The sequence below is a fragment of the Sylvia atricapilla genome, chromosome 10, assembly GCF_009819655.1.
Source record: "Sylvia atricapilla isolate bSylAtr1 chromosome 10, bSylAtr1.pri, whole genome shotgun sequence".
In the NCBI taxonomy this organism is placed as follows: Eukaryota; Metazoa; Chordata; class Aves; order Passeriformes; family Sylviidae; genus Sylvia; species Sylvia atricapilla.
In genome coordinates, this window is record NC_089149.1 from 23,242,846 (window position 1) to 23,268,243 (window position 25,398).

At 36.9% G+C, this 25,398-nt stretch overlaps 1 protein-coding gene across 1 annotated transcript in view; it reads right to left on the minus strand.

The window, feature by feature from the left end:
• Window positions 1-25,398, minus strand: part of DNER (delta/notch like EGF repeat containing) — a 95,179-nt gene that overhangs the window by 60,223 nt on the left and 9,558 nt on the right. The window contains exon 2 of the mRNA XM_066326511.1: window positions 7,505-7,801. Coding sequence (XP_066182608.1) covers window positions 7,505-7,801 — 297 coding nt within the window. The remainder of the gene's footprint in view (window positions 1-7,504; window positions 7,802-25,398) is intronic.

The window sequence follows — 25,398 nt, forward strand, 5'->3', positions numbered from 1 at the left end:
TGATTCAACAAGTGCTGAAATACATACATAAATCCCAAGGCAATATTTTTACATGAGTGAGTGCCTTTATTACTTTTCTAAGTGTACTAGACTTTAATTCAATAAGGCTAAGAAGAGGAGCATAGAGACTTCGAGTCTAAATCTATGCAGCCTCTCAGTACTGAAATTAGTTCTCTGAAGATAGCTATTGTATATGAAATTTCATAGTAGATTTCTTGAAAAGTTGAGCAGACATTTGTAATTCTACAAGGCCTTATCAACACGGGCAGACTAATCCTGACAGTGCAAAATCCAACCATTCTGCTTCTGTGAAGTGTTTGCATTTCTTTTGTATCTCAACCCTAAGTTCATAGAATGGCAGGAGGCTTTGACTTCTTGCAAAATATGCCACACTTTCCTCAAATTTAAAAGTGGTTTGTAAGTAGAATGGCCAAATTCATATGTGCCTTAGGAAGTCCTCACCACCCTATTAATAAAGTATTAATAAATATTTCTGAAAAGCAGCAGATAGTTCCAAAGAGTGGAGGAGATTAGACAGGTGTCTTATGGACTTTCCATCCTTTAAGTCTCAGCTGAATAAAGTCCTGAGCAACCTGCTCTAGCTGACCCTGCTTGGAGCAAGGGTTTTAACTAGAAAAAATCCTTAAGGTGCCTTGAACCTCACCTACACTGTGATGCTGTCAGTGAAAACTCACCCCAGGAGCCAGTTGCCTATTAGGTCTTTCCTGTTAATTGCCATTGTAACACCACAGCTTTCACTAAACCCCACTCAGTGGAGTTTAGTGAAAGTGCTTCTTTTGAAAATATTCCCAACTTAGCACAAGTATTTCTGCATGCATGTGCACACTCAGGCACACACAGTACAGACACCTGTGACTCAGGTACTTTCCTCCTGTTCTGAGAATGTTCTCTTTGGTCAACCTCTCGTTTTCTCATCTCAAAAAGCTGTTCTCCAATTTTTACCTCCTAATGAGGCAAGAGACAACTCTGCATGGTCTTGCAGCCAGAACAAAATGGGGCAAATTAGTCTGGAATTAAACAGAGTATATGAATGCACACATGATTCCTGAACTAAATAAAAGAGACGGATACAAACTCATCCTACAACAAAGATCAATGCTTAAAAGTAAATAAATAAATAAATAAATAAATAAAATTCAAAACCCCTAAAATTTTAAATCTATTTGAAAAGATGTTATGGAAGCAGTGAGAAAATGAGTTTTTGAGAAAAGCAAAGCTGTGTTCTGGGGTGGTACCGCAAGAAAACTGGCATGGTCATTAAGAAAGAAAACCTTTCAGTTCTTCAGTAGGGCAGAAATTGTCATGACAAATGCAATATGAGGAATGGTCTTGTAAATGCCAGTTCTTTCAGATTTTCTTCCAAGGGATTTAATATTAAATTTCAGCTGAATAAAGCAAGTTTCATAACGTGCAATTTTGGCTTTTCTGAACATATAACTACTTTTGTATCAGAATAGGGCCTGCAGGATTTATTCTCTTCTGACACTGTAAGTGTAGCAAAGAGGTATCCCTTATTTTCTAAGAAATAAAATATGTTTGGCATGTTATAGTCTTCCTTATGCAAGGGAAAAATAATATATGATAGAAATAAAACAGGTTAGATCCTAGCTATAGATCTTGAACAGCTGTCAGGAAATAAAAAGTGAAAAGAGAAGTAGGAAAACAAAAGGCAACAGAATAGAAACATAAGAGAGGGATCTAGTCCTACCTACTTTTTGTCAATATGGCAAGCAACAAAGCAGGGTCATTTCTAGCACAGAAATTGAACTCAGAACAAAATTATAAAAGAAGGGGAAAAAACCAGTTTCAGTACTCTCAGCCCATAGCACAGAAACACTACTGCTTCTGAAAAATCTAGTGTCGTTTAGCTTAACCTCCCCATCACTGAACTTGTTCTTTTTAGATGGGACAATGCTTGAAAGAAAACCAGAACAGAAAGAAAGTCAAGGTTTATTTCCAACATATCTCACTAGTGGGAGAGAGAAGCAAAAGTGTTTAGAGTACTCTAAACTCTGGTGCTTCTCTGAAGAACACCAGGGGGAGACTGACAGACTGCATCCAAAAACAGTACCAGATGAAGAAGGCTTACCAGTTACTGCAGCACTGAAAGCTGGTGTAAGGAAGGCTGCATATCCACCCAGTGAATTCTGTTGCTGGCTGCCAGTTTCTTTGCTCATCTGAGCAAGACTCACTTTGTAGAGCCAGCAACCACAGCACCAAGAGGATGCAGCACATTCCAGTGTGCAGGATTCTCCAGGCAATCCTCCAGATAACTTTATTAAACTTTGGTTTTCTGTCACAGACTATCAGTGCCAACGTCACACCAAGAGACAGATGCATCAGCAGGCACAGGAGGCTCTCTTACACAACACATTACCTAGATTATCACATTAGCAAGCTGCCTTCTTGTCTCAAGCCATCCACCAAATTCACTGTCAGCTTCATAAAATCTGACATGCAGTCTGTGCTGGTTTTGGCTGAGATGGAGTTAATTTTCTTCACAGTAGCTTGCATGGTGCTGTTTTGGACTTGTTATGAACACAGGGTTGATAACAGAGATATTTTAATTATCACTAAAGTGTTCATACAGCATCTAGGTCTTTTCTCTTTCTTAGAGTGCCCCACCAGCACGCAGGCTGGGGGTGCTGAGGGAGGACAGTGGGACAGCTGATCCCAGCTGACCAAAGGGACACCCCACACCACAAGAGGTCATGCTCAGCAATAAAACTAGGGCTGGGGGGTGGAAGTTGGCCAGAGCTGCTGTCGCTCAGAGACTGGCTGGGCATCAGTTACTTGGTGGTGAGTAATTGGGGCATTACTTGTTTTGTTCAGGTTTTCCTTTGTAGTTTTCTATTTCTCCTTTTTTAAATTATTGAACTGTCTTCATCTCCCCATGAGCTGTCCCACTTTTACTCTTCCAATTTTCTCCCCCATCCCACTGGATGGGGCAGTGGGCAAGTGGCTGTGTGAGGCTTAGCTGTCTATCCTCTGCTTAGATCACAGCTCAGTCATTCAATAAAGACTACTTCCATAAACAATTAATAGTAATTTCCTTTTTTCCATGGATCAGTTCCGAAAAGAAAGGTAAATACTGTGTAAACAAGTTCATTGAGCAAAAATTCCACATAGTCAAATCTTTGCACGTAGTGTATGAGCTCAGGTCACTGGAGGATAAGCTGGGATATAAACTTCAGCCTAAGACTGACTTGACAGTTTCAAGTCAGCTATAGATACTTCTACACCTAAACACTGAAAGGCAGTAAATATTTCAGGCTTCTTTTTTTTTTTTTTTTTTTTTTTTTTTTTTTTTCCTTTTTTCTTTTTTTGCTTTTTCCTTCATACACTCTAGGACTTCAATACAAGATGATTCCTGAAGGAGTCGGTAAATGAATCCAGATATTTATTTTTCAGAAACAGCTCTGGACAGCCAAAACTCCTGAGCACACCCACCAATCCAGCATCAGAAGAGAAGACCTTCAGTGTCTTGATGTAATTGTACTCTTCAGAGTTTCTGTCTAAAAGAGCTTTGATTTTTGGAAACCTGGTATTTATGCTAATCTATTAAACATGATTTAGTAAAGAAACACAATAAACTGAGGTTTGTATGAACTTCACATAAGTTTTGCTTAAGTATATTGAGGTTTTAGAGACATTTAGGGTTTTGTTTAGAAAATAAATATAATAAAGAGAAGCACCTATCCAGAGATGCTTACATCAAGTTGTCTATGAAAATGGCGTTTGTATATAAACAAAAAGTTCCATAAACTAATATTGTAGGGGAGAGACTTAGTGGAGTTACAGATTTATCCTAGAAGAAAGCTAATATTATTCTACCAAAATCTGTGCTTCCTTCATTCTCCTTATGTGTTTGTAGAATATCTTTTTCTCAAAGCAAAAGAAAAATTATAGAGATTTCCAAAACTAATATTATATACAGTTAGAAGAGCTGTTCTAATTCCAACCAAAATTACACACATTCCAGTACTTTAACAGCAAACATAAGAGGAATGCCATGAAAATCGGGTAAGAAAAGAGCAAAGAGCATATATACTCCAACCTTCACCCATTTCCAGGTCAAAGATTTTCCTAAGATGTCATTTCTAAGAATCAAGTTTCTATTCTGTATTTAGCAATCTCAAATGGAACTCTCCTCTGCTTTTTTTCAGATTATGCTCTGTTCCACCTTCTGCACCCATACCATGCTTTGACAAAAAAAAATGCACAAACATTTAGCAACACATAAAGTAGTCAAGACTTAAAGGTTCCTGTTTCAAGAATATTCTTAGGGAGTAATTCTGCCATTGCTGCAGAGCAGGAACGCTCTTTTCCAGGATTTTACACCTGATTCAGCCACACTCCTTTTAAAGGCTTGCAATTTACTGACTAAGGACACACATAAAACAAATGCTGTCCCCACTGCAAGGAGAATTAGAAGTTTATTGTAGCCTCTAATCATTAGTTCCAAACCCTTGAATCTGAGCACAAAATTGCAATATAAATAGAAGGTTAGACTAGGACTCACATGCTCAGCATTCTAATTTCTGGGCTGCGCACCTGGCAAATCACTGCTCTGTGCTTCAGCATCTCACTCTCTAAAATGGGAATAATACAGCTGATTTCCTGTGAAAAGAATTTCAGGTCTATTATGAAAAGCTGTATATAGGAGTATGGTACTGCTATTCTTACAGATGATTTTGTACACTGAAGGCTTTGTTAAATCCATTAATTGCGTAGGATTAATGAGATGGTTTCTTTTTCCCTCCATTACTGGCTAATAAATATCCTATATACACTATACACATAAGATGATTGAACTGGGGAAATGTGGATTGTTAGCTGGATCTCTCTTACAAGGGGATCTGGTTGCTCCAAGTAGGAAAAAGAATTATCTTTCAATGGATGAGCACAAAGATAAATTCATATTATACTAAAGAAAATCAACTGAGAGAAAATGTTCTTGCTTATGATCTATGGTTTTAGTCCTTAATCTGCATATCAAGAAAAGATTAATTTTTTATATGAAGACCACTCTAAGAAATGAAACTGCATCCAAAGACATGTGTCTGTTACTCACTGGTACAGACACTACTGAGACAGTTCATGCCAGCAAGCAGTGCTAAATGTAGATCTGGTATCCAAGGAATGCAGAAAACCTGTCCAGGTGTAAGCACACATCATGCCTCTCCTAGACAGCTTACTTCTTTCATGTGTTCATTGTTTGAGTTCCCAAAACTTCCCAGAAAAGCTTTCATGGAAACTTCATCCTTACAAGACAGTGAGAGCTTTCACTTGGAAAGAGTCTGGCAAAATTTCTCTCTGAGACAAAGGGGTCTGAAGAACATTAATTCATTTGCAGTATCAATATAGAATAATTTGGAAAACAGACTGTCTTGGAAGATTTATAAAAAACAAACAACAACATAGTATCAGCATTTGTTGTCCTCTGAATCTCAACAAAGATAAAAACAGTACATTTTTGCAATACAAAACCTACAGCTACTTTATTCTCTTCCTTTTAAGAGAGTGAAGAAGGATCAAGTTTTGCAATGTTCTTACAGCTATGAGGAAAGGTATTTTGTCATTAACACATTTTACTTTTGAAATCTCCACCAAAGAGGCTTTGGAACACAGACCTTCAGGCAAATCAACTCTCCTCAGTTAACACAGATCAGATACAATGTCTTGAATCAGCAACTGAAATCTCTTTGTTTCAGATAATCATCTCTCTCGCTGTGACTTCCAAAGAACAAGGTAGAAGGTCATTATGCCACACTGGAGAGCTTGTCAAAAATACAAGACCCATCACACTATATTAAAAACATATCAACACAAGTAATTTTGTAATAGGACAGCAAGTAATTTCCATGCTAGTGTTAGTCATGCAATAGCAATTGATAATCTATCTGTATTTCTCAGGCAACAGAAGATATGCAGAAGGGTGAATTTCAGCTATTAAAATACCACTCGTTAATGATCTGTTTGACTGAAATTCTTACTGTATTTACCTAAAATGCAAACCAGGCAGAAATGTTCCTTAGACAACAGCAGACCACAGATTGAGGAAGACACACCAGGGAAATCTGGTCCAGGGAAGAGCATGCCCTAAATTGATCAGGACATATGGACCACCCATGCAGAGAAGAGGCTGCATTTAAACTAAGTAATAAGAGCAGATCATTGTTTGTTTCTGCTTCAGCGCTCTCTCCAAACTCCATCCTTGGTGCCTGACATATGTTCTACTGAAGAATAAGAGATATGGGAGATGGAATTCCAGGAAATAAAGCTTTATGCTTCTGACATTGCTCAACAGCACTCCCACTGAAACGGAATACAGCGCTATCAATACTTATACCTCTGCTAAAATCAGAGTCGTACCACCAAACATATGTTTTACATAGGCTGATTCTACTTCCAGAAAATTGATTACATAAATTTTACAGTGGAAAGATCAACAAATTTGTTTGGGCTAGCAAAGAGTGATGAAAAATACACTTGTTCCAGGATTAAACTCCTGCCTGCTCACTTTCTCATTATGTAGTATGGTAAAACACCTCAGGAGAATCAAACTCACCAAAACATTTCAAAAGAGATACAACTGACATTTTACCTATTTAGCCCTGAATAAACTGAAATGAAATTATATTACAAGGCCTGTCTCAACAAGAAAATGATGTTACAAAAATTCTAATTTTTCACTTATAGAAATTAATTTTTTTTTCAGCAACAAGTTTCATTATTCCTAGCTCTTGGTAGTAAACTGATCATTACTTGAACAATACCTTGGTTAAGTTTGACAGAGTTTGTTTTTTTTTAATTTTTGCAGATACTTGAATCCATGCTAAACATTTAAGCATTACAAATAGGGCAGAGTACAACACGGTGGAAAGCAAAGATCACATTTCTTAAGGATCATACGTTGTGTGCTTTCCAGCTGTACCAGATATTGTTAAGTTTTGACAGAGATTTGTTTGTAAAACTTACACCAAATGTTTAAAAATCAAACATTTAAGTTTCCACCACTGTCATTGCATCTCTAAAGTTGTGCCTCGTGTAATGTACAAATTACCCCTTTTTATCATCAATTAACTATGTTTTCTGAATAATGCAGGAACATGTAGCAAAATGTGATTACAATGGCAAATACCAAAAAAATATATTAAAGGTATTGCTTTAACTTTTAGAATTTCCTAAATTTATTTGATGCTTGGAGATATGGTATCACACAATTGACTGGAAGGAACAATATTATCCCATTTCGAAGAGGTATCTAATACGCATATTAACCAACTTAAGTCCATTACTCACAACATGGATCAAGTGGGTTTCTGTTTTAATTTTACCAGCATATTAACTCAGGGCAGAAATCATATCTTCAGTCTTCTCACGAGGACATCATGAAACCACGCGCAAACGACAACCCCCAAAAATAACACTTTCAAAATCTTTTTGTCAGTGAGTTTTCCCTTTGACAGACTCCTCTCACCTCTATTTCATCCCATTTGAGATCGACAACTCTCTGTCCCGCCTTTGGCTGCCACGTGGGTAAGGTCACGGTGGCTCTTGAGCGGGGCAGGGCGATGTCAGGCTCCAGGGTGGCCGAGGCAGGGCTGCTGTGCCGGGCTGTGACCTCTGTCCGTGCCCAGGCTGCTGCAGGGCTGTGCAGGGAGTGTTCACAGTTTGTTCCCTCAAAGCCTTCGCTGCAGAGACACAGGTAGCCATCCCCACTGCTGCTGCAGTTACCATGGTGACAGGGGTTGCTGGCACAAGGATCTGAAACAAACTGGAAAAAAACATAGCATATAGGTCAATTACTGATGGTAAAGGATTTATTTCTGAGTTTCAAAAATACCGTAAAACAGGATTCTTCCCCCCTACTGTACTCATCTTCTGAGCATATTTATGAACCGAATTCATCTTTGATGTATCTTCAAGGAAGTAAATTCAAAGGATTCAAGAAGAATACAAATTAATCTATATTAACTACTTTCCTCAGACCATTTATGCTAATTCTCTCTTACCGCATTCAAACAAAGAGATAAACAGAATAAAGGAATGTGGCCACCATTCATTATCAGGAATTTTCAAAAACAGACTTAAAAGAGTAAGCTATTCAGGGAAAAGATAAGATATGTTGGAATTTAAGGGAGTAAGCGGAATAGGAGAGGGCACAGCACTTGTACAGATCAGCAGGTTACGAAGCAGCTCTCTGTGGTCAGAGCTAACCACATCACATAATCCTGTTTGTGGACACAACTTCCTTTGTGAAAAAGCTGGGCCCTTTACCTACACTTCGTTTTGTGGACAGCAGTTTCAGAATCCAATTCATTTGGGTGCTGAAAGCTTTCTAACAGGAGTCAGAAAGAAGATGCAAAACTGGCCTGTTTTTAAAACAGCATTTCTAACAGCAGAGGACAAGACTAAGCTCAGTGATGTAAGGAAAAATGCTGTCTGAGGCTTGCATGCCTTCAATTTCTATCTTGAATTTACCTACAGCTATTTTGTAGTTTCTTGTCATCACTGACTTTCAATTCGAATGTCTTCACTTTTCTATGTTGAATTTTACATCCATAGTGCATCTATAGAATACATCTACAAACTCTTCAGGTTTCACCTCCTGGAAAAATTAGCTGGACTTGCCCCATTTCCTTGGGGAGGACAAGCCCTTCCTTCCAGACACGTGTTCATTTTTACCTGGGCATCCAAATTTTAGCACTGCCTTTTGCAAAAACATCAATACTTTTGCTTGTCCTTCAGCTTCCCAGATAATACTGAAGAAATGCTTGCCTTAATGAGAGCTAAATCACACCGCTGGCTCACTGTCATTGACCAAAACCATCAGGCACCTCCCTTCACCTGTCTTCACATCAAAGGGAAAACACATCACTGGAATCAGACATTTCTGCATCTTTAAATGCAAATTTCACCCAAGTGCTCCACTCCTGAAGGTTACTTCATTCTTTCTGTACAATATTCCTGCTCTTCCCTGCATAAACAATGCTTCGTATTGTATTTCTCAGTAAAGCAGCACAGCTTTTATTATTAAATAGTTGATATAATTCTCTCAAGAATTCCATAAACCTTAAATATCATTAATGCAAAAAACAAGTATCGGGTCTACACTAGGAATTTTACCTTCCCATTAGTCCAAAAGTCTGTTGTCACGGACACCAAATCTTAATTTAAAACCTCCATATATAAAACAATACTATTATTGACAGCTGGAATTCTTTCTTTCTGCAAATTTTTGTCTGTATATACCCCAGACTCTGTAACATTTTGGACAGAAAATAGAGGAAACATTATTATGAAAGTTAACTTTGGAGACAGACAAACGATAAATGTCAGATTTTGTCCTGACTTTTGTAGAAGGCTTAGAGGCCATAGAGGACAGTCCAAAATATATGATCTATTAATTTATCTTGTGGTTTGCTCACAGTTCAGAATGTTATTTATTTTGCCTGGGGACATATCTTATACAGATAAGGTGACACATTAGACATCAGGGTCAAGCCCTGACTCTTCCTCATTTTTAACACTCAACTATGTGGCAAGTTTATATATATATATTTGACATATCAAGGAAGTATGTATTTTTATGTTCAGAAGAGCTTATCTCTTTAAAGTCACTTTCCTCTACAAATCAAAAGATACCTAAGTCCTCCAAGAATAATTTCTAAATCTCTTCTCCACAAAATAATATTTAAGTGACAGAAAAGAACAATTTTCAGGAAGGAACTATTCTGTTCTATGGTTTGTCAGTTACGTTTTAAGCTTGCTCCACTGCCAAGTGCCAGAGATATTCACAGAAATTTTCTTTTCCTTTAAGAGTATTGAAGATAAAATGTGTTGACATGTGAACAAAGCTCAGTTCAAAAACAGTTTTTTCGTATTCTAGTTTCTTGGACTAGATCTGAGTTTCAAAGAACTGCAGATTTCCTATTGTTGGATAAGCTCTTTACTCATGCTTTCACAATATATCCAAATTCAAAATAAGCCTATTTCATGTTAGTAATTCAATTGTTTTTGTCACACCTAAAATGTTAAGGTTATTATCTGCAAACCTAGTAACAAGAAAGAAAAAATAACGTTTTCAATCACAAAAGACACTTCCCCCATTATTGAATGCATCCATTCACTTTACAAGCACAATAATAAAAATGCTGTGTGATCTGTGCTATTTCCTGCAAACTGATTTAAGTTGGTTTGACTGAAAACAGATGTGTTTAATTAATTATTAAGTCCTGCTCAGTGCTGCTCATGCCATGCACTGAAGAACACCTTGTGCTTTAGGAACCAGCCCTACCCTTTCAAACATGGTGGAAGTGAAAATAATTAAATGGTTTAGATGAGGTGAAAAACAAACAAAGATGAAGAGATGTTGAACCTCAGCCACAGACTTCCTCAGAACTTAGTTTTATGAAGCACTTCACAGGATTTTATCATCATCCTCATTCCTTAGTTACTAGCAATTCAAAAGCTCCTTTGTCTTTCAATAAGCCTATCAAAACAAATCAATGTCCTTTGTGCATAGGTTTTCTGTTGAACTGAAGAGTCCATTTTAATTATCAAATAAAAAGAGATAAGCAAATAAAATTGATTCATTTGTGTTGGTTGTGATATTTCCGTGGTTTCTCCGGTCCTCACCAAGGTGGCAGCAACCATTAGCCAAGTGATCTGAGAAATATTATGAATATTATGGCACAGTGAAGAGTATGGCTACATCAGAATTCAAGCTAGCAAAATTTCAAGGCTTAACCTTCAAGGAACTGTTGAAGTTCAGGGAAAAAAAAAAAAAAAAAAAAACAAAAAAAAAAATCAAAAACAAAACCAAAACCAAAACCAAAACCAAAAAAAAAAAAAAAAAAAAAAAAAAAAAAAAAAACCCCACCACCAAAGCATACTGCAAGTACACAATTACGAGCTCCTTTTTTAGCCTCTCCTTGTGCACTTCACTGTATATTCAGAGACTGTTGCAGAGAGAAAAGTAGGCAGCCAGTAACACGAATCCATATAGCCCATGAATAAATACTAAATCAGTGTGATCACTACCAAAAAAAATCCAAAAAATCCAGGGTTGTTTAGGTACAGAATTTCCATAGTCACTATTAAGAAAGCATACTTTGTATTCAGGCCTCTTGTTTTTTCCCCATTTTTTCATTTAATAGTCTGTCTGTTTTTATAATACATACCTTGACTAAATAGGCACAGCCAGCCGGTTGCAGCTACAGAACCAAGCTAAAAATCATAAATGTATTTGCATGCAATACTATTCCATATGCCTGGACAATTGTAATCCCTGAAATATTTTTCCAATAGAATCCTAAGACAGATGCATACCAAGGTGCCCTTCATATCATAATTAATTTTCCAAAGGCAGACTGAATATGGTATAACAAACTGGGCCTGTTTAAGAGTCACACTCACAAACAGGAATTGTTTGCCAGCCAGTCCAATTGTTTCCTAAGGTTTCAGTTCAAGATAAAACACTGCAGGATGTAAATCTGCAAGATCTTTCTGCCAGTACTACTTGTGATAACACCAATTTGTCAGTTGATGCTCATTCACCTTCTCTTCAAAGTGGTTCTACTTGTTCCACCTGGAGACAGTCCAGGTAGATCCTCCAGAGAGCTCCAAAAATTAGAACAGTAAGTCTAAAGCCCAGGCTACAGATGAGCTCCTAAACACTGGCCAAACCTGTCTTCACCTGCAGTCTCCTTTTAGATGTGTTAGTACAGAACTAACTTTGGGTCAGTATTGCCGGTTGCCTACGGCCACAGACAATATTCACCCGCCTTGCAACTTGACGAAAATATGGGAAAAAAACCCCAGTACATCAAGTCCTCATATTAAGAATTCAGCAGATTCTTTAAATGCATTCTAACATAGTGAATGTTAACCTGTTAACAAAGCAAGCTGCCACAGTGATGTCAAAGGCTGATACATCTGTGTCCCGGAGCTCTCAGTACCTCTGAAACAGCCTGCAGATATTAAAAACTGACATAGTCCAAAGTTTTCAACTTTCTGTGGCTGCCTGAGAGAATTTTTCCAGTTACAGGGTAAATTGTTGTGGTTCTCAAATATGTAGAGTTATTCAAGTGGCTGGCACCTAATTAGTTTTTTCATGTGTTCAGGTAAAAAGAGATTTTAGGAGAAATTTAAATCAGTATAAGTAAAACTGCTTTGCATCTACATTGCTGAAGAAATCCCCCAATACAGAAGCAAACAACTTCTCTCCCAGGTGAGACCATGGGAAGGCCCACCACATATCACCAGGATCAGACACACCAATTTCAAGATTTGCATGGTACACTAAAAATTATCAACTTCTGAATACTTTAGAAAGAAAATAATTAAAACCTACAGTCTAAGCCATTATCTGCTTTTAATAAAGTAGAGGGGGAAATATTTTTCCTTTTAAGTACATCTGAAATATCATTTGGTTTTGCATATTCATCAATTTATGAAAAAGAGACAGAACACATTTAAATCTTTACATAGCAGTGACAATAAAGATTATCTAAAAATGTAATCTCTTTGAAAAAAATTGTCTAATTATGTCAAACTATTATTAAAATTTATTCTAATTCAATTCTCCACACTGTAAATTCCATTCCATTTCACATTAAATATTAGTGCTAACTATGAAATGAAAAGCAAGGAAAAAGATGAATTTAAATTTTAAAAGCCCCAGATATTCCAAACAGTATCCATAGGAAAAGCATTAAGATGAATATATCAAATAAATGCATTTTCTTCTGTTTTGAGAAAAGACTGTCTTGAAACTGAGAAGGACTCAAGCAGCATATCTGGGTTGAATTTCTGACTCTCTCAGAGACATCCTGTGTGAGCTGAGAACAGTCAGACTTCATCTCTGCCTTTTTCCAACTGGAAAATGGGGATTACCCTTCCTTTCTCACACTGCCTGTGTTGGCTGGATAGAGAGCAATTTTTTTTTCAGGTTGGGAACCACAGAGACAGAGGCAATAGGAACTCTCAAGCAGCACTGAAATAGAAATCAATACAAACAAAAATACATCCCTGTAGAGCGAGGCTAAATCTGTAACCTGCAGCTATTTATTCAGGTTTGTTTCTTAGTTTTCATTTCTTTTTTGCTTCTTTCTGTGGTCATTCTGATTTCTTCTGAACATTTCTTTGCTCCAATGAACAGAAGTGTTTACGGAATTATTCTGCAAAATTTAAAGTTAAGAAAAAATCCTAATTTATATTAACTCTTCTAATTATCCCGTAATGGGCAGGAAAACCATCTTAATATTGCATCTTCAGACAGTATTCCTCTTCAAAACAAGATTTGCTTCAAAACAGACATGCTGAAGAATACATTCATTTTCCAACTGTAACTGAACACAACAGAAATAAAAGTGGCTAAAACACTCCGATGAGGAGAGTCAGGATGAATGAGAGCTTTTTGTCACATGAGGATGTAAAAACAGAACACAATCAGCACCATGATCACACAGGTTCAATGGCTGCTCCCTAAAAGCTGCCTGCCATGTCCTCAGTGTGTGAATTTAAGGACCCTCTCCGTAAGTAACTCTCCAGCACACGCACAGGGACACCACGACACAATGACTGCCCGATGGGGTGTGGTGACCACAGGGATCACAGCCAGTCCATACAGGAGCTGGAAGGTCACAATCTGGCAGAAGTAAGGACGTGCCACCATGGTGCTGTTTATAACCCGCAATGGGGGGCAATGAACTACACCAGTCTGAGACCTGACTTTCAGGGATTTAATAGAACGGGCAACAACAAAGTAATAAAAAGTGCTTTATACAGAGGTCCTGCAAGCCAGAGTAATTGGTGATTTCTTTCCCATGCTTAAAAGTGTAAGCAGGACAAAACATTTCTCTATTTAAAACAGGAATTTGGCAGACGTCAGCTTGTCAGTCATTAGGAACTAACTACGAGCTACAGGACAAAATTTGGATTAATCAAGATTTAGAAGGCTAAGGGCAAGAACTGTATCATATGGAACCAGAACATAAGCAACTTCTTTCTAGAAGTAAACATTTACTCTTTTCATTTAGCAATTCAACTCTATGCCCAACCCATGAGGAAAGCTATCCATAAATCTAATGAAGTGCAACCCTTATCCAGGTAATTCAGAATATGATTCTTTGAAACACCATTACAATGAGAACTTTGGATTTCTTCCAAGCTGCAATTCTCATTCCGTTGAGTTTTGAATATCAGAGTAATGAACTGCCAGTGAATGCAATAAATGAATATAAACATTTTTTTTTACTTCAGTGAAGCAGAAAAAAAAATGCCTAAAGAAAATTGTCTGTTTAATTGCAAACCAAAGCACGGCTCCCAAATCTATTTGAAAAACCAGCAGACATAACAAGGCAGAATTGAACAGCATGATAGATTTTAAAATCTGAGCTCCAGCAAATGGCTGATTACCCTTGTGTAATAAGTTACCAGAACACCAACTGCTTTGCTCTACCTATCCCTCAGGCACTATTCTTACCTCAAGGTATCTGAAATAACTGCAGAGTAAATTGAGATCACTTTCCCTCTCTCTCAGTGAAAGGAAAATATCTGCTTCACACTAACCACTGAGAACTGTCCTATGTCAGCATGTACATAAACAATTATTGAGACAGCACCTTACTTTTTTTCTCCACTTTTCTCATCAGATATTTTCAATCCTTTTTTTTTAAATATATGTTTACCTTCTTGTGTTGTGAAAGGACATTCCTATATTTGATATTTTATAAATACAGCAGATTTAACATTACAATCCAAGAAGATAAGCTAAGCAAGTTTTCCCGCATATTTCCAGGAACACCATTCTGAGCAAAGACATTTTTTCAAGAACTAAATGAAGTCAGGTATATCTATTCCAAAGATGAGCCAAACTCTTAAGACAAAGGATCTAAGGAAATACCAATAGATCTCTGAATACCAGTATTGGTGTTTTTTACCACAGAATCATCTCATTTTACACTCACTACGGCTGGGCACCCTGCTCTAATTGTTAGTTGGGACCCCAGTGGTTCTCTCATTCCTGGTGGCAAAACCGAGGGTAATTGTGAAGGCAAAGCATTATATTTGTCACAGTGGCACAATACACTAGTTGTTTAGATCTTACGCTATTGTTTCATTATTAAAATATCACACAGTGAAAGAATCAGCAATACTGTATTTATTCTTAATATTGTTTTCCCTTCTTAGAAGAAATTTTTCTTGACCAACAGTAGGGCTCACAAAATATTTTTATGATAGGACATTAAATATGTAATGATATGAGAATTCAGAACATTTTGTATTTCTGAACAACTGAACTAGTGCAAAGCTGAATTAAGTAATATGTTCCCATATTTATCTAGAATCATTAATTGACCTAAAAAAGATGATGAGTAGAATTCTATAGAAAAAAACACACAAGCAAGTTTCCACCTTACATGCAAAAAGATGTTTAAAAATTTGAACAAAAGATTTTATTAATTCAAATAAATAAAAGTTTGAGATTAAGCATATGGGTCACAGGCTATTTAAGGTTACTAATATAATTTCAAAATCCTAAAGTTCTACCATGAATATTCTGAGTTATTTGAAATCAGGACTAGCACAGGCAGAAATATAGCCCATCTACCTTCATGGAAAAAAAAATTCCAAAACTCTGGTACTTGAATTTTCAAAATTACCTAAGGAAATTATTTATACTACTCAAAAATATTATCTTAAATTCCTAAAATTTTAGCTGTTTTTAAAACAATAGTGTGCAATAATCCTCTACAGGAATGCTGAGTCTTACCTGTTTGTCCAACCTTAAAAATATTGAACAAAACAGACTTGAGAGTTTTCTAGAAATCTAAAAAAATAACTAAAACTTTTACCTTCATTGCATGAACAAGCACCGCGGTCAAGGATCAAGCCTATGTAGGTTCTCTAAGTGACCAAAACTGCACAGGGTAAGCCACACTTAATTATCTACAAGACACAGCCCCTTCCAATGTTCAGCAACAGAACAGCAACAGCATTCTCATTTTCTTTAGCATCAACATCAATCAACCTCAAGATACAAATTATACAAAATAGACTTCATTAGTTTAAGTACTCAGGGCATTTCTCGATTTCCAAGTCTGAGGCTTCACACTTTTCTAGGTGAGATACAGCAAAATAGACACACGTTTCTTATAAGAACAAAAAAGACTAAATTACACAGCGAGTTGTGAATAAAACTGCAGTTGAACCATCAATAGTGCATGAAATCCTGAAAAACTCCGCAGATGTGACAATTGACTACTCTCATGGCTTTTTCCCCACAAGAGGCTGTGAAAACAGGAAAAGACAATAAACATATCCATAAGGTACCTAGGAGATGTGACATAACCGGCAGTTCACTGATGTCACATTTTCCAAATCAAGTATGAAGAAGACAATTAAAATTGGGGAGTTGAAATGAAGCAGTTGTTATCGTTTCAAGCCACAACACATCAAAAAGGAGGCATTTTGGCAGCTGAGGCATTTGGTAATCAATAAACAGCAAATGCTTCATGCAGTCGAGTCAAATAGATGAGCATGAGATGGTCTCTCAGAGCTTTCAAACAACCAACATTCCTGCCCTGCATCCAGTGCTACTGACTGCACAGCAAATCACAGCTATGTGGTCTGCTGATTTTTGCCTTATTTCTCATACTTCGACATCCTGGTCAGATCCAAAGTAAAATATTGTCTAGTTGGAGAAATACTGAAAGAAAGATGAAAAAATTACAAACCCGTCAACATATTCTCACAGTACACACTTTCTCTCAGTACACACTTCTGGTTTTCTGTGTTGGCTGATGTTACTTCCGTAACTTCTATTTTAAAAATCTTTCCTTATATAATATCATACTGATTTCAATCTCTGGACTTGTGATTAGAACTCCAAGGACCCAACTACATTTTATATAGTTATTGAGGATTAAATCAACTACTAAATATGTTAATTACTACACCCGAAAAACACTGTGCATCTGACATTTAAGGAATGTCAGATCTGATATCTACAGAGAGCAGTTGGAAGGAGATGCCAGTGTGAAGAAGCTGACTTCAGCTCTCTGTTCAGCAGACCAGGATTCAAAGCCTTCCTTTCTGGATTGAGGACCATAGTTTTCTGGTCAAAAGTGATTTTGAATTTTAAGACGGGTCTGGAGGCATCTTTATCTTGTAACAAAGAACCTGCTCACACATAAAGAGCGATGTCAAAGAGTTTTAAATCAACATCCAATTCCTCAAACCCCGTACCATTTTACTGCAAAAAGCATTTGGATCAAATATTTGACAACGTTGGGGCAGAGATAGAAGCCCAACATTTCTCTGCTGCTCCTTGTCTTAAACACCATCACTCCCTCATGTTGGTACTCACTGCCATTGCCACTGTCCCTCTCTGTTAAACACTTCCAACTACAGTGTTGTATCTCACATTTTATGACAGCCTGGGTGAATTCATTACTTCACAGCATCTAACACGCAGTAAATTGTAAGGTATGAAAACAGCAACACATGCCTGAACCTTGAGAATAAAGCAGTCTGCAGATCCATAAAATAGGTCTTTATTTTCAGTGGTGAGAGGAGTGCTTCTTTTGCTTCATCTGAAATATCAGGTTTGCCCAGTCAGTAGAACACCTTTCTGGGTTTTTTTTTTTTAAAAACAAAATTTATTTGATTGTCCCAAAGACCTCCTAAAATTCTATTAAAATAACATGGATAATCATTTTCCCCGTCCCACTCAGTAACAATTGCTCAGTGTTTTGTCTTGTTACTCTATGCCAGCACAATTCTTCTCACTGATAGGTTTTGATTATTTTCTTTTAATTTCAGCTACTTGATCACTCTCGACCTTCTGGTTATATACACAGACTTTTCCTTAGTGCAGAGGAATATACTTCCTGTTAGAACAATTCAGAATTCTCTAGGTCTAGGGAAATAAAAATTGGTGCATAGCCTTCCTCTCTGGGACAATTTATGCAATCTCAGTTCTCCTGAAGCAAATTTCAGGGAGCCTGTCATATAAATAGGGGAATTGCCTCTCAGTGTGTTCTCTGTCACATCAGAGATGTCAAGAGGAAACTTGTTTGTTTTAAGATGTTCTTACTGGTGTCTCCAAGATGCCATGCATACTCATTGTCAACATGATGAAAGAACCGTGGTAGAAATGGTAAAGTGAGTCAAAGTTCAACCCAGCAACAAACTCATCATCTATCATTTTAAATCTGCCCTGAAGATCACAGCTTTTACCAAATACATTACAATATTAATGAACAGTTCCCTGAAAGAAATGACAGGATTTGTGCCCCTTCTAGATGAAATGGCACAAATGAAGTGGCCCTTGTCCCTATAGGGCATAAATCATTATAGGGCTGCTTCTGCCCGAGTCTCTCTTTCAGTTGGTCCAAACCCTGGAATCTATGAATCAGACACAATACTGTACAGCCCATTTTTCTAGCACTGTAGAAAGCAGGGCTGTGACCCAAATAAACTCTCCTATGAATTCTGTTCTGAGGTCAGATATCAAAAGACTTTATATCTGTCATCAAACTACATTGTGTGCACACAGTCATTTTGCTGTCCACGAGAAACTCTAGAAACAAGAGTGGGTTTTATCAATACCATTCTACAACTTCAAACTTAATTTTCTCTTTGATGGCTTCCCCTCATGAATTAATCTGTATCCAGACAAGTTGAAACCTGTTATTTTCTGATACAATACATCATAACATCTAAAAATCTTAAGAGTAATAACTAACTGTAGATCTTCTGTCTGATTAAAATTTGGTAATTTTATTACGTGTCCCTACACCTTATCTTGTGATATTTAGTAAATGCATTGCTCTTCTTCAAATCACATGGTTTTAGAGACTTCTGCCAGAGCTGTGTTTGAGAAAGGGGTGAACAAGCAAAGTCTTAGATATTTAGAAGCTGTTTCATATACCTTGTTTTCATTCAGTATGCCTTTGGGGTGTGGAGAGAGAGTACCAGACAATGGGTATAACTTGGATTTATATACTGGTATTGCAATATTTTTCTGCTCTTTTCTCTGGCCCTTTCATCACAGTTATCAAAAAATTAAAAGCAACTCTTAGACCAATTCTCATTTGTTTTGACACTGTACATCATTTCCTGTCTGTATGACCCATGGCCCAGATTGTCCTGGCTGGTTTGGACACAGCCCCTGGAGGTTGTGCATGTCCCCATTGCCCTGCACATCTGTACAACACCTGGCAGTGAGGACCCACGGGAGCTGTGAGGGCAAGGACTTCCAGCTCTGATCACCACCATGCAGGGAATATTTGTATGGAACACAAAGGCAACAGCAGCTGAGTTGTGTTCCTGCAGATCACTCCAGCAGCCTTTCATCAGTTAAAGTCCTACATGCATGCTTACATTATTAATAGTTTTCTGTGGATTTTTTTCCCAAGTTTTCATTAAATCCTATAACAAAACATTCAGTTTTGGTGGCAAACATCAGGGCTTTTGAAAGGCACTCTCCTGTATCAATTTATGATATAATAGATAACAAGACACATAAGAGTGTCTGAGAGCACTCCAGAGGAAAGAGAAGTGTTTATTGATATTATTTTCTCCCCAGATTACCAGGTTTTTAAGGGTCCAAAGCACTTATCGCCTTTTGAAACAGCTACAAGAATTCAAGTGAGTATTTCCTGGCACTGGCAAAAGAATTCTAGGTTATTCTGGGGTTATCACCCAGCATATTGTCTCCACGTCATGTATTAGTGAGGCACTTGGACACTGTCACTGAGAATGCTTAGCTCTGATACAAGTGTTAGTCACAACATCAAAAATTCCACTTCTCCTATTGTAACTGTACTGAAAGATGGTGATTCAGGAAACATTTGGACAGGCAGCCAAACACCAAGTCTACTAATAGCAAAACAGTCAAGTACTTTTTGCACAGTATCTCTATCACTGGATGCCCACCCAGCCCAACACAGAATTCAGTTTGTCCATTCACGTATTCACATCACAGGATGGCATCTTTTGAAAAATGCCAGGCTTTTTATAAATTACTGAAAATTACACATACACGTCTTGCATCAGCATTTTGTCCTTGACCTTTGCAAACACATTTATACTAGCAACAAACTTCTTTTAAAAAAGAGTAAAAATAGGAAAAAAAAAAAATAACCATTCAAACCACTCAATGGGCATGCCTTGCAGGAAGCTTCTGGTGATGGACAAAAAATGGCTCATTAAATCCCTGCTGCACCATATCCTACACATCTTATTCTGCAGGTTACAAGATATTTTAAGGCACTACACCACTGAGGATATAACCTCTGAGGATGGAAAAGTGCAATGGGGTAGATTAATGCCATATTTGCAAACAATATAACCTCATTGAGGCATAAATTTTGTCATTAGTCCTTGTTCTTTCACTGTTAGTTGATTCAAAATTGATTTACACAAGTAGCTAAAAGAGTAATAAAAGTATGGAGAACAAAAATAAAAGTAAAAAAAAAAAGTTATTATCTCTTCTTTTGACTTGCTTCTGTTTTGCTTCTTTATAGACAGAAGACAAACCATGATGTGATTATTAAACCTGGCAAACCTCTTCCCATTGACTGATGCCTTTTGCATTACAAAAAATTTTTTTTTAATTAAAGACCCAATAAAAATATTTTTCTGGGAAACAAGAGTGAGTTTTCTAAATCAAAATAAAAAGTTCATTCATTGAGTAATTTCTTGTTTAACGTAGGAAGGAATCAACTCTGAAATACATTAGGAATAAATACTGGCAGAGTCTAGAGCAAGAGCAAAAAAAGCTAAGAGAAGTTGACCAGAACAGACATAAATTATTTTGCCAATACAAGAGAAGAAGTCTTAATTAATGAAAAAGTCTATTCACAGAATCAGCTTGATTTTCTAATATTTTAAGATGATGAATCATGGGGTCAAGATCGTTTTCTCAATTGCAACACGATACTGAGTTATTGAAATAAAGGGAGAGACACGGCCAGTGCTACAGTTTCTGCCCCCAAAAATAGATTTGTATTGCAAGGACAGAAGAACACAAGTATTTTACAAATGAATATGCAAATTTAAAAAAAAATAAGTCACCTATACTTGCTAGATTTGGTACTGTATCTTTAAGCTGAAACATCCCCGTACAGATGCATTCTTGAAGCATTCAGCTGCAAAAGACTTAGAATATTAAAGCACAAGTTTCTGAAATTATGGTCTAAGAGAAAAAGATATAAAAATTTAAAATTCTGAGGTGTTAAAGAGAAAAATGTTATTTATGCACATATATCATATAAGCTTTCCATTATTGCTTTCACTTACTAAGTAAATATGTAGGAGGAATACAACAATCCATCTATTGCAGGGCACAGCAGAAAGAATTTTCAGAACTACTGAGACCTACATTTTGGAACAGAAACACTCTGAAAATATATAGTCTCATTTCTCTCTTCTTCAGGAAAAATCAGGCTGCTGCTCACCTTTGAAAAAAAAAATTCTTGTGAAAATTCTTCATCACAATACCACTGTTTCTTGATCAAATTCTCTGAAAGTTCTCTGTAAATGCTAAAATACAGTATAATTGAAGTATCATCATGGGAAATCTATTGCAATTACACCCTCAGAGACTGGTCTTGATGATCAAACATATGTTGGAAACGAGCTTCTGATGAGCAATGGACAATTATGCATAGTTGCATCCTTGAGTAAAGAGGTATAAGTTGCAAATTCAAAATAAGATTCAGAACTAGAGAGTCAATAAATATCCTAGAAAATACCACTACCCTGCCTAACAGGTATTAGAAATTAAAATGTCAACAACTCTTGATACCTTATGTGAGTTCTGATGGATATTCAGAAACAGACTGAACTTACAAATCTGGGTTCCTGTGGCAGATCATTTGCTCACTCCAGTTTAGTCCTCTGGGTTCAAATCCTTAAGCACCCTTTCACAGGCACCCCCACATCTCTTTAATCTCCTGTTTGAAGGACACCATTTGTTTCAGGAGAACCCTCTCCTAGTGGGTCCCTTCCAGCTCAGAACAGTCTGTTATGTGTCTTCAAAGGGGATTTCATTGGGGACTGTGTTAGCTCATCATTTACCTCTGACAATGAAGTCAACTAATACTCAAAGACTGAGATTTTAGACATGCACCCACTTCACTGGGTGAAAAGGAAAGAAAAGGACTACAGTGGGTGGAAAAACATAGTATGTGAACAAATCCCTTTTCCACTGTGCAGGCTACACTAGGATACTTGGGTTACAAGTCAGTCCAAAAGCTTTCTTACATTCAGGCTTGCAAAATCCACTCTCCTCTCCAAAAATCACTAAAAAAAACCCCACCCCTCTTTAAAACCTTATCTGCTTTGCTAGTTTACCAAATCCATACTATTTTCCCTCCCTGCTCAAATGATCTGTTGCTGAATTACAAGCTCATGTGGAAGGATCAATATCACTTGGCAGTAACAAGTCATTATTCTAACATTCCTCTGCATTTGATTCAGAGAAACTCCAGTCAATTTTGATCATTGGTCTTCATATGCACCCTCTATCAATACCTCCTGGAATTCCAGGGCCAAATACACATTGGGGAGAGAAAAAATAAAGAGACAGAAGCACAATACATTTGTGGTCTCAAAAGAAAAAAAAAACTTCTACAATCAGATACATATTAAATCCTCATGGTCTTAACCTCTGAGAGAAATAAGCCCAGATTTGTGAAACATCACTGAAATCACATTTGAAGCCTAAAGGGTGGAGAGATACAGGAAGTAAAAAGTGACTTCCATTCTCCTGGTCTCCTCTGTCAAATCACTGACTTCCTGTGACAGCAAAAAGAAAGAGTAAATGAAACATTAAATTCTGATTATTTAAATCAGATAAAAAATTTTGCTCATTAGGGCCTTCAGCAAGACTGAATTCTATTTCACTATCTGCTTTTGCCATATCAAGTGGAACAAAGGGATAGACCTCCAGAAAGCCTAACACAACACATGCAGTAAAACAGACTGTTTCAGTCCCAGTGTCAACTTCTGCACGAATAACTAGCTGGAACAGATGCATTTAAAACACAGGTATAGACAAATTATAAACAACCTTATAAACATAATTATATCCAAAGCTATCCTTTTGCCAACGGCTTCACATCTATTTATTTTAACTTCAAAAAACAGCTTACCAGGAATGAACCATTTCCATGACAATTGTACTGGAATTTAGTGACTAGGCACATTCAGGGTAAATATCAGTCCACTTCTGGCAATCACACTGGCCCTCAACAGTTTCAGAGAGTAGAGTGGTTTTAAGGGATCTTCTTGGTCTTGGGAATTAGTACAGAATTTGGAAACAGATTGAAAGGTAACATAAAAAACAGCTGGCTCGTGCACAAGCTTTGTGACATTGCTTTGCCAATATATTTCCAGCTTGGTTTGTCACACTTCTGTTACTTTTCTATTATCCATTACTCAAACAGACTGCATATTTGATGAAGACATTCAGGAATCATTTCTTGCACACAAAAATGTCAAGTAAGAACAAAACAATGAGCAATTTCATTTAATTTATGATCTCAAATAGAACTTGAATCTCGATAAAAAGCAAAGGAACAACCTGAATTATGACTTCCTTGCATTGCCATTTTTGTCTTCTGTGGAGCACAGTCAATGTTATTTACGTCTGAAATGCAACTAAAATAATTGGCTGTGCTAACTGAACAATAAACCACAGAAACCCCTCCCTCATAAGCCAGCAGATTGGCAGCAAGTAGCGCTGTAGGGTGTGCCTGTGGCCCCTTGCAGTGGTACCTAGCACATAAAAAATAAAGCCATTTTCCACCACAAACATGTAGAGATCTGCCAGATAAATATTTGGAAACTGAAAGGCTGGTATTACAAGCAGATTGAAGCATGGCACCATCCCATCCTAAATTTCTTTAGGGTATGCTCCTTCTGCTCACTCTTTGATTGCAAAGACAGAAAAATAAAAGCGAAGCAAAGCAATGCTGTTTTTAGATAACAAACCATCTGGTAAAATGCCTACAATAATTACTCTGTTTCCTTTACAATAACTTTCCATATGTTGGTATCTAGTCATATTTTGTTGTCCCACAATATAATCAGCTTGGAACTAAAATGCATATAGAGTGCTGAAATTGGAGTTACAATCACAATTTAGGATATACCCTACTGCAACTGTACTTATTCTTTCAGTAGAAAATTATGCCTGTGATTTAATATGGTTCTTCATCACCAATCCTTATTAGATTTCAAATTGCAATGATCTTGCAAAACAAAGCACTATCATACATTCTTTCTTTTTCTCTTCTTTTTTTTAGATACAAGCCAGCATATCCATTTCATCTATTTACCTGTTCTGTTTATTATAAAAATATTGACATATTTCCAAAAATAAAGCTATCTTTTTATCTCCATCCTAGTAGACACATCCTCTCTTCTCTTTCTGTGGCAGAGATTTACTACCCAAGAGAAGCAAAGGCACTGAACATTTTTTACACTCCTCTTCTGGTCCCAAAAAATACTTTGGCCTTTTCTTTTTGTAATTTTTATTTCCCATAAAGAGTTCTTACCAAAAAATGCATATGACTCCATATTACATATGACTACACCCCACAAACGATGCAATTTTTTTTCCTTTGAATTCCTAATAGACACAAGTATTAGCTTGCCAGCATTTTTCAGCTATATCAAACTACTCCCCTAGCAAAATCTGCCCATTCTATCTACAAACCCCACCCAACAAGTGTAAAATATCTTTTATACTGAAGGCAAACTGAGCTTAAGCTGCTAGTTAAAAACTATAAAAAACAACCAAGCTCTTATTGAACACGCTACTTATTGACAAGGCAAGTAGTTAAGATACTTAGTGACATGACAAGACAGCAAAGTTTAAATTCTGTAAGAAATACTGACACCCTACAACAAGCAATGCATGACACCTATATTTTAATATTCAAGTAAAGCATAACTAGATGACAGAAATTCTCTCGATTTAGCATCAAGTCTTTTCTCGATAACTTGTCAAAATATGACAAGTTACACCTCACAGCAGCCAGCAGTACAGAAATGACCTAACAATACAAACAACACCCTTGAGGCTGAGGAAAGAAATACTGGTAAAAAAATCTCTAACATTCTTTAAATACAATCTCCCAAAGTTAATATGTAAAAGCTAAAACACCTGGTAAATCACAGGAATTTCAAATTTATATTTGCACACTCCTTAATACTACAGATTCTCTGATCCCTGCAGCAAAAAACTGAACCAAACAGGACATCGACCTTAATTTCCTCACAATCAATATTTACCCACAGGCCAAAAGCCAAGCAGCAGATAGTGTGCATTGGTATCATGAAATTGCAGTA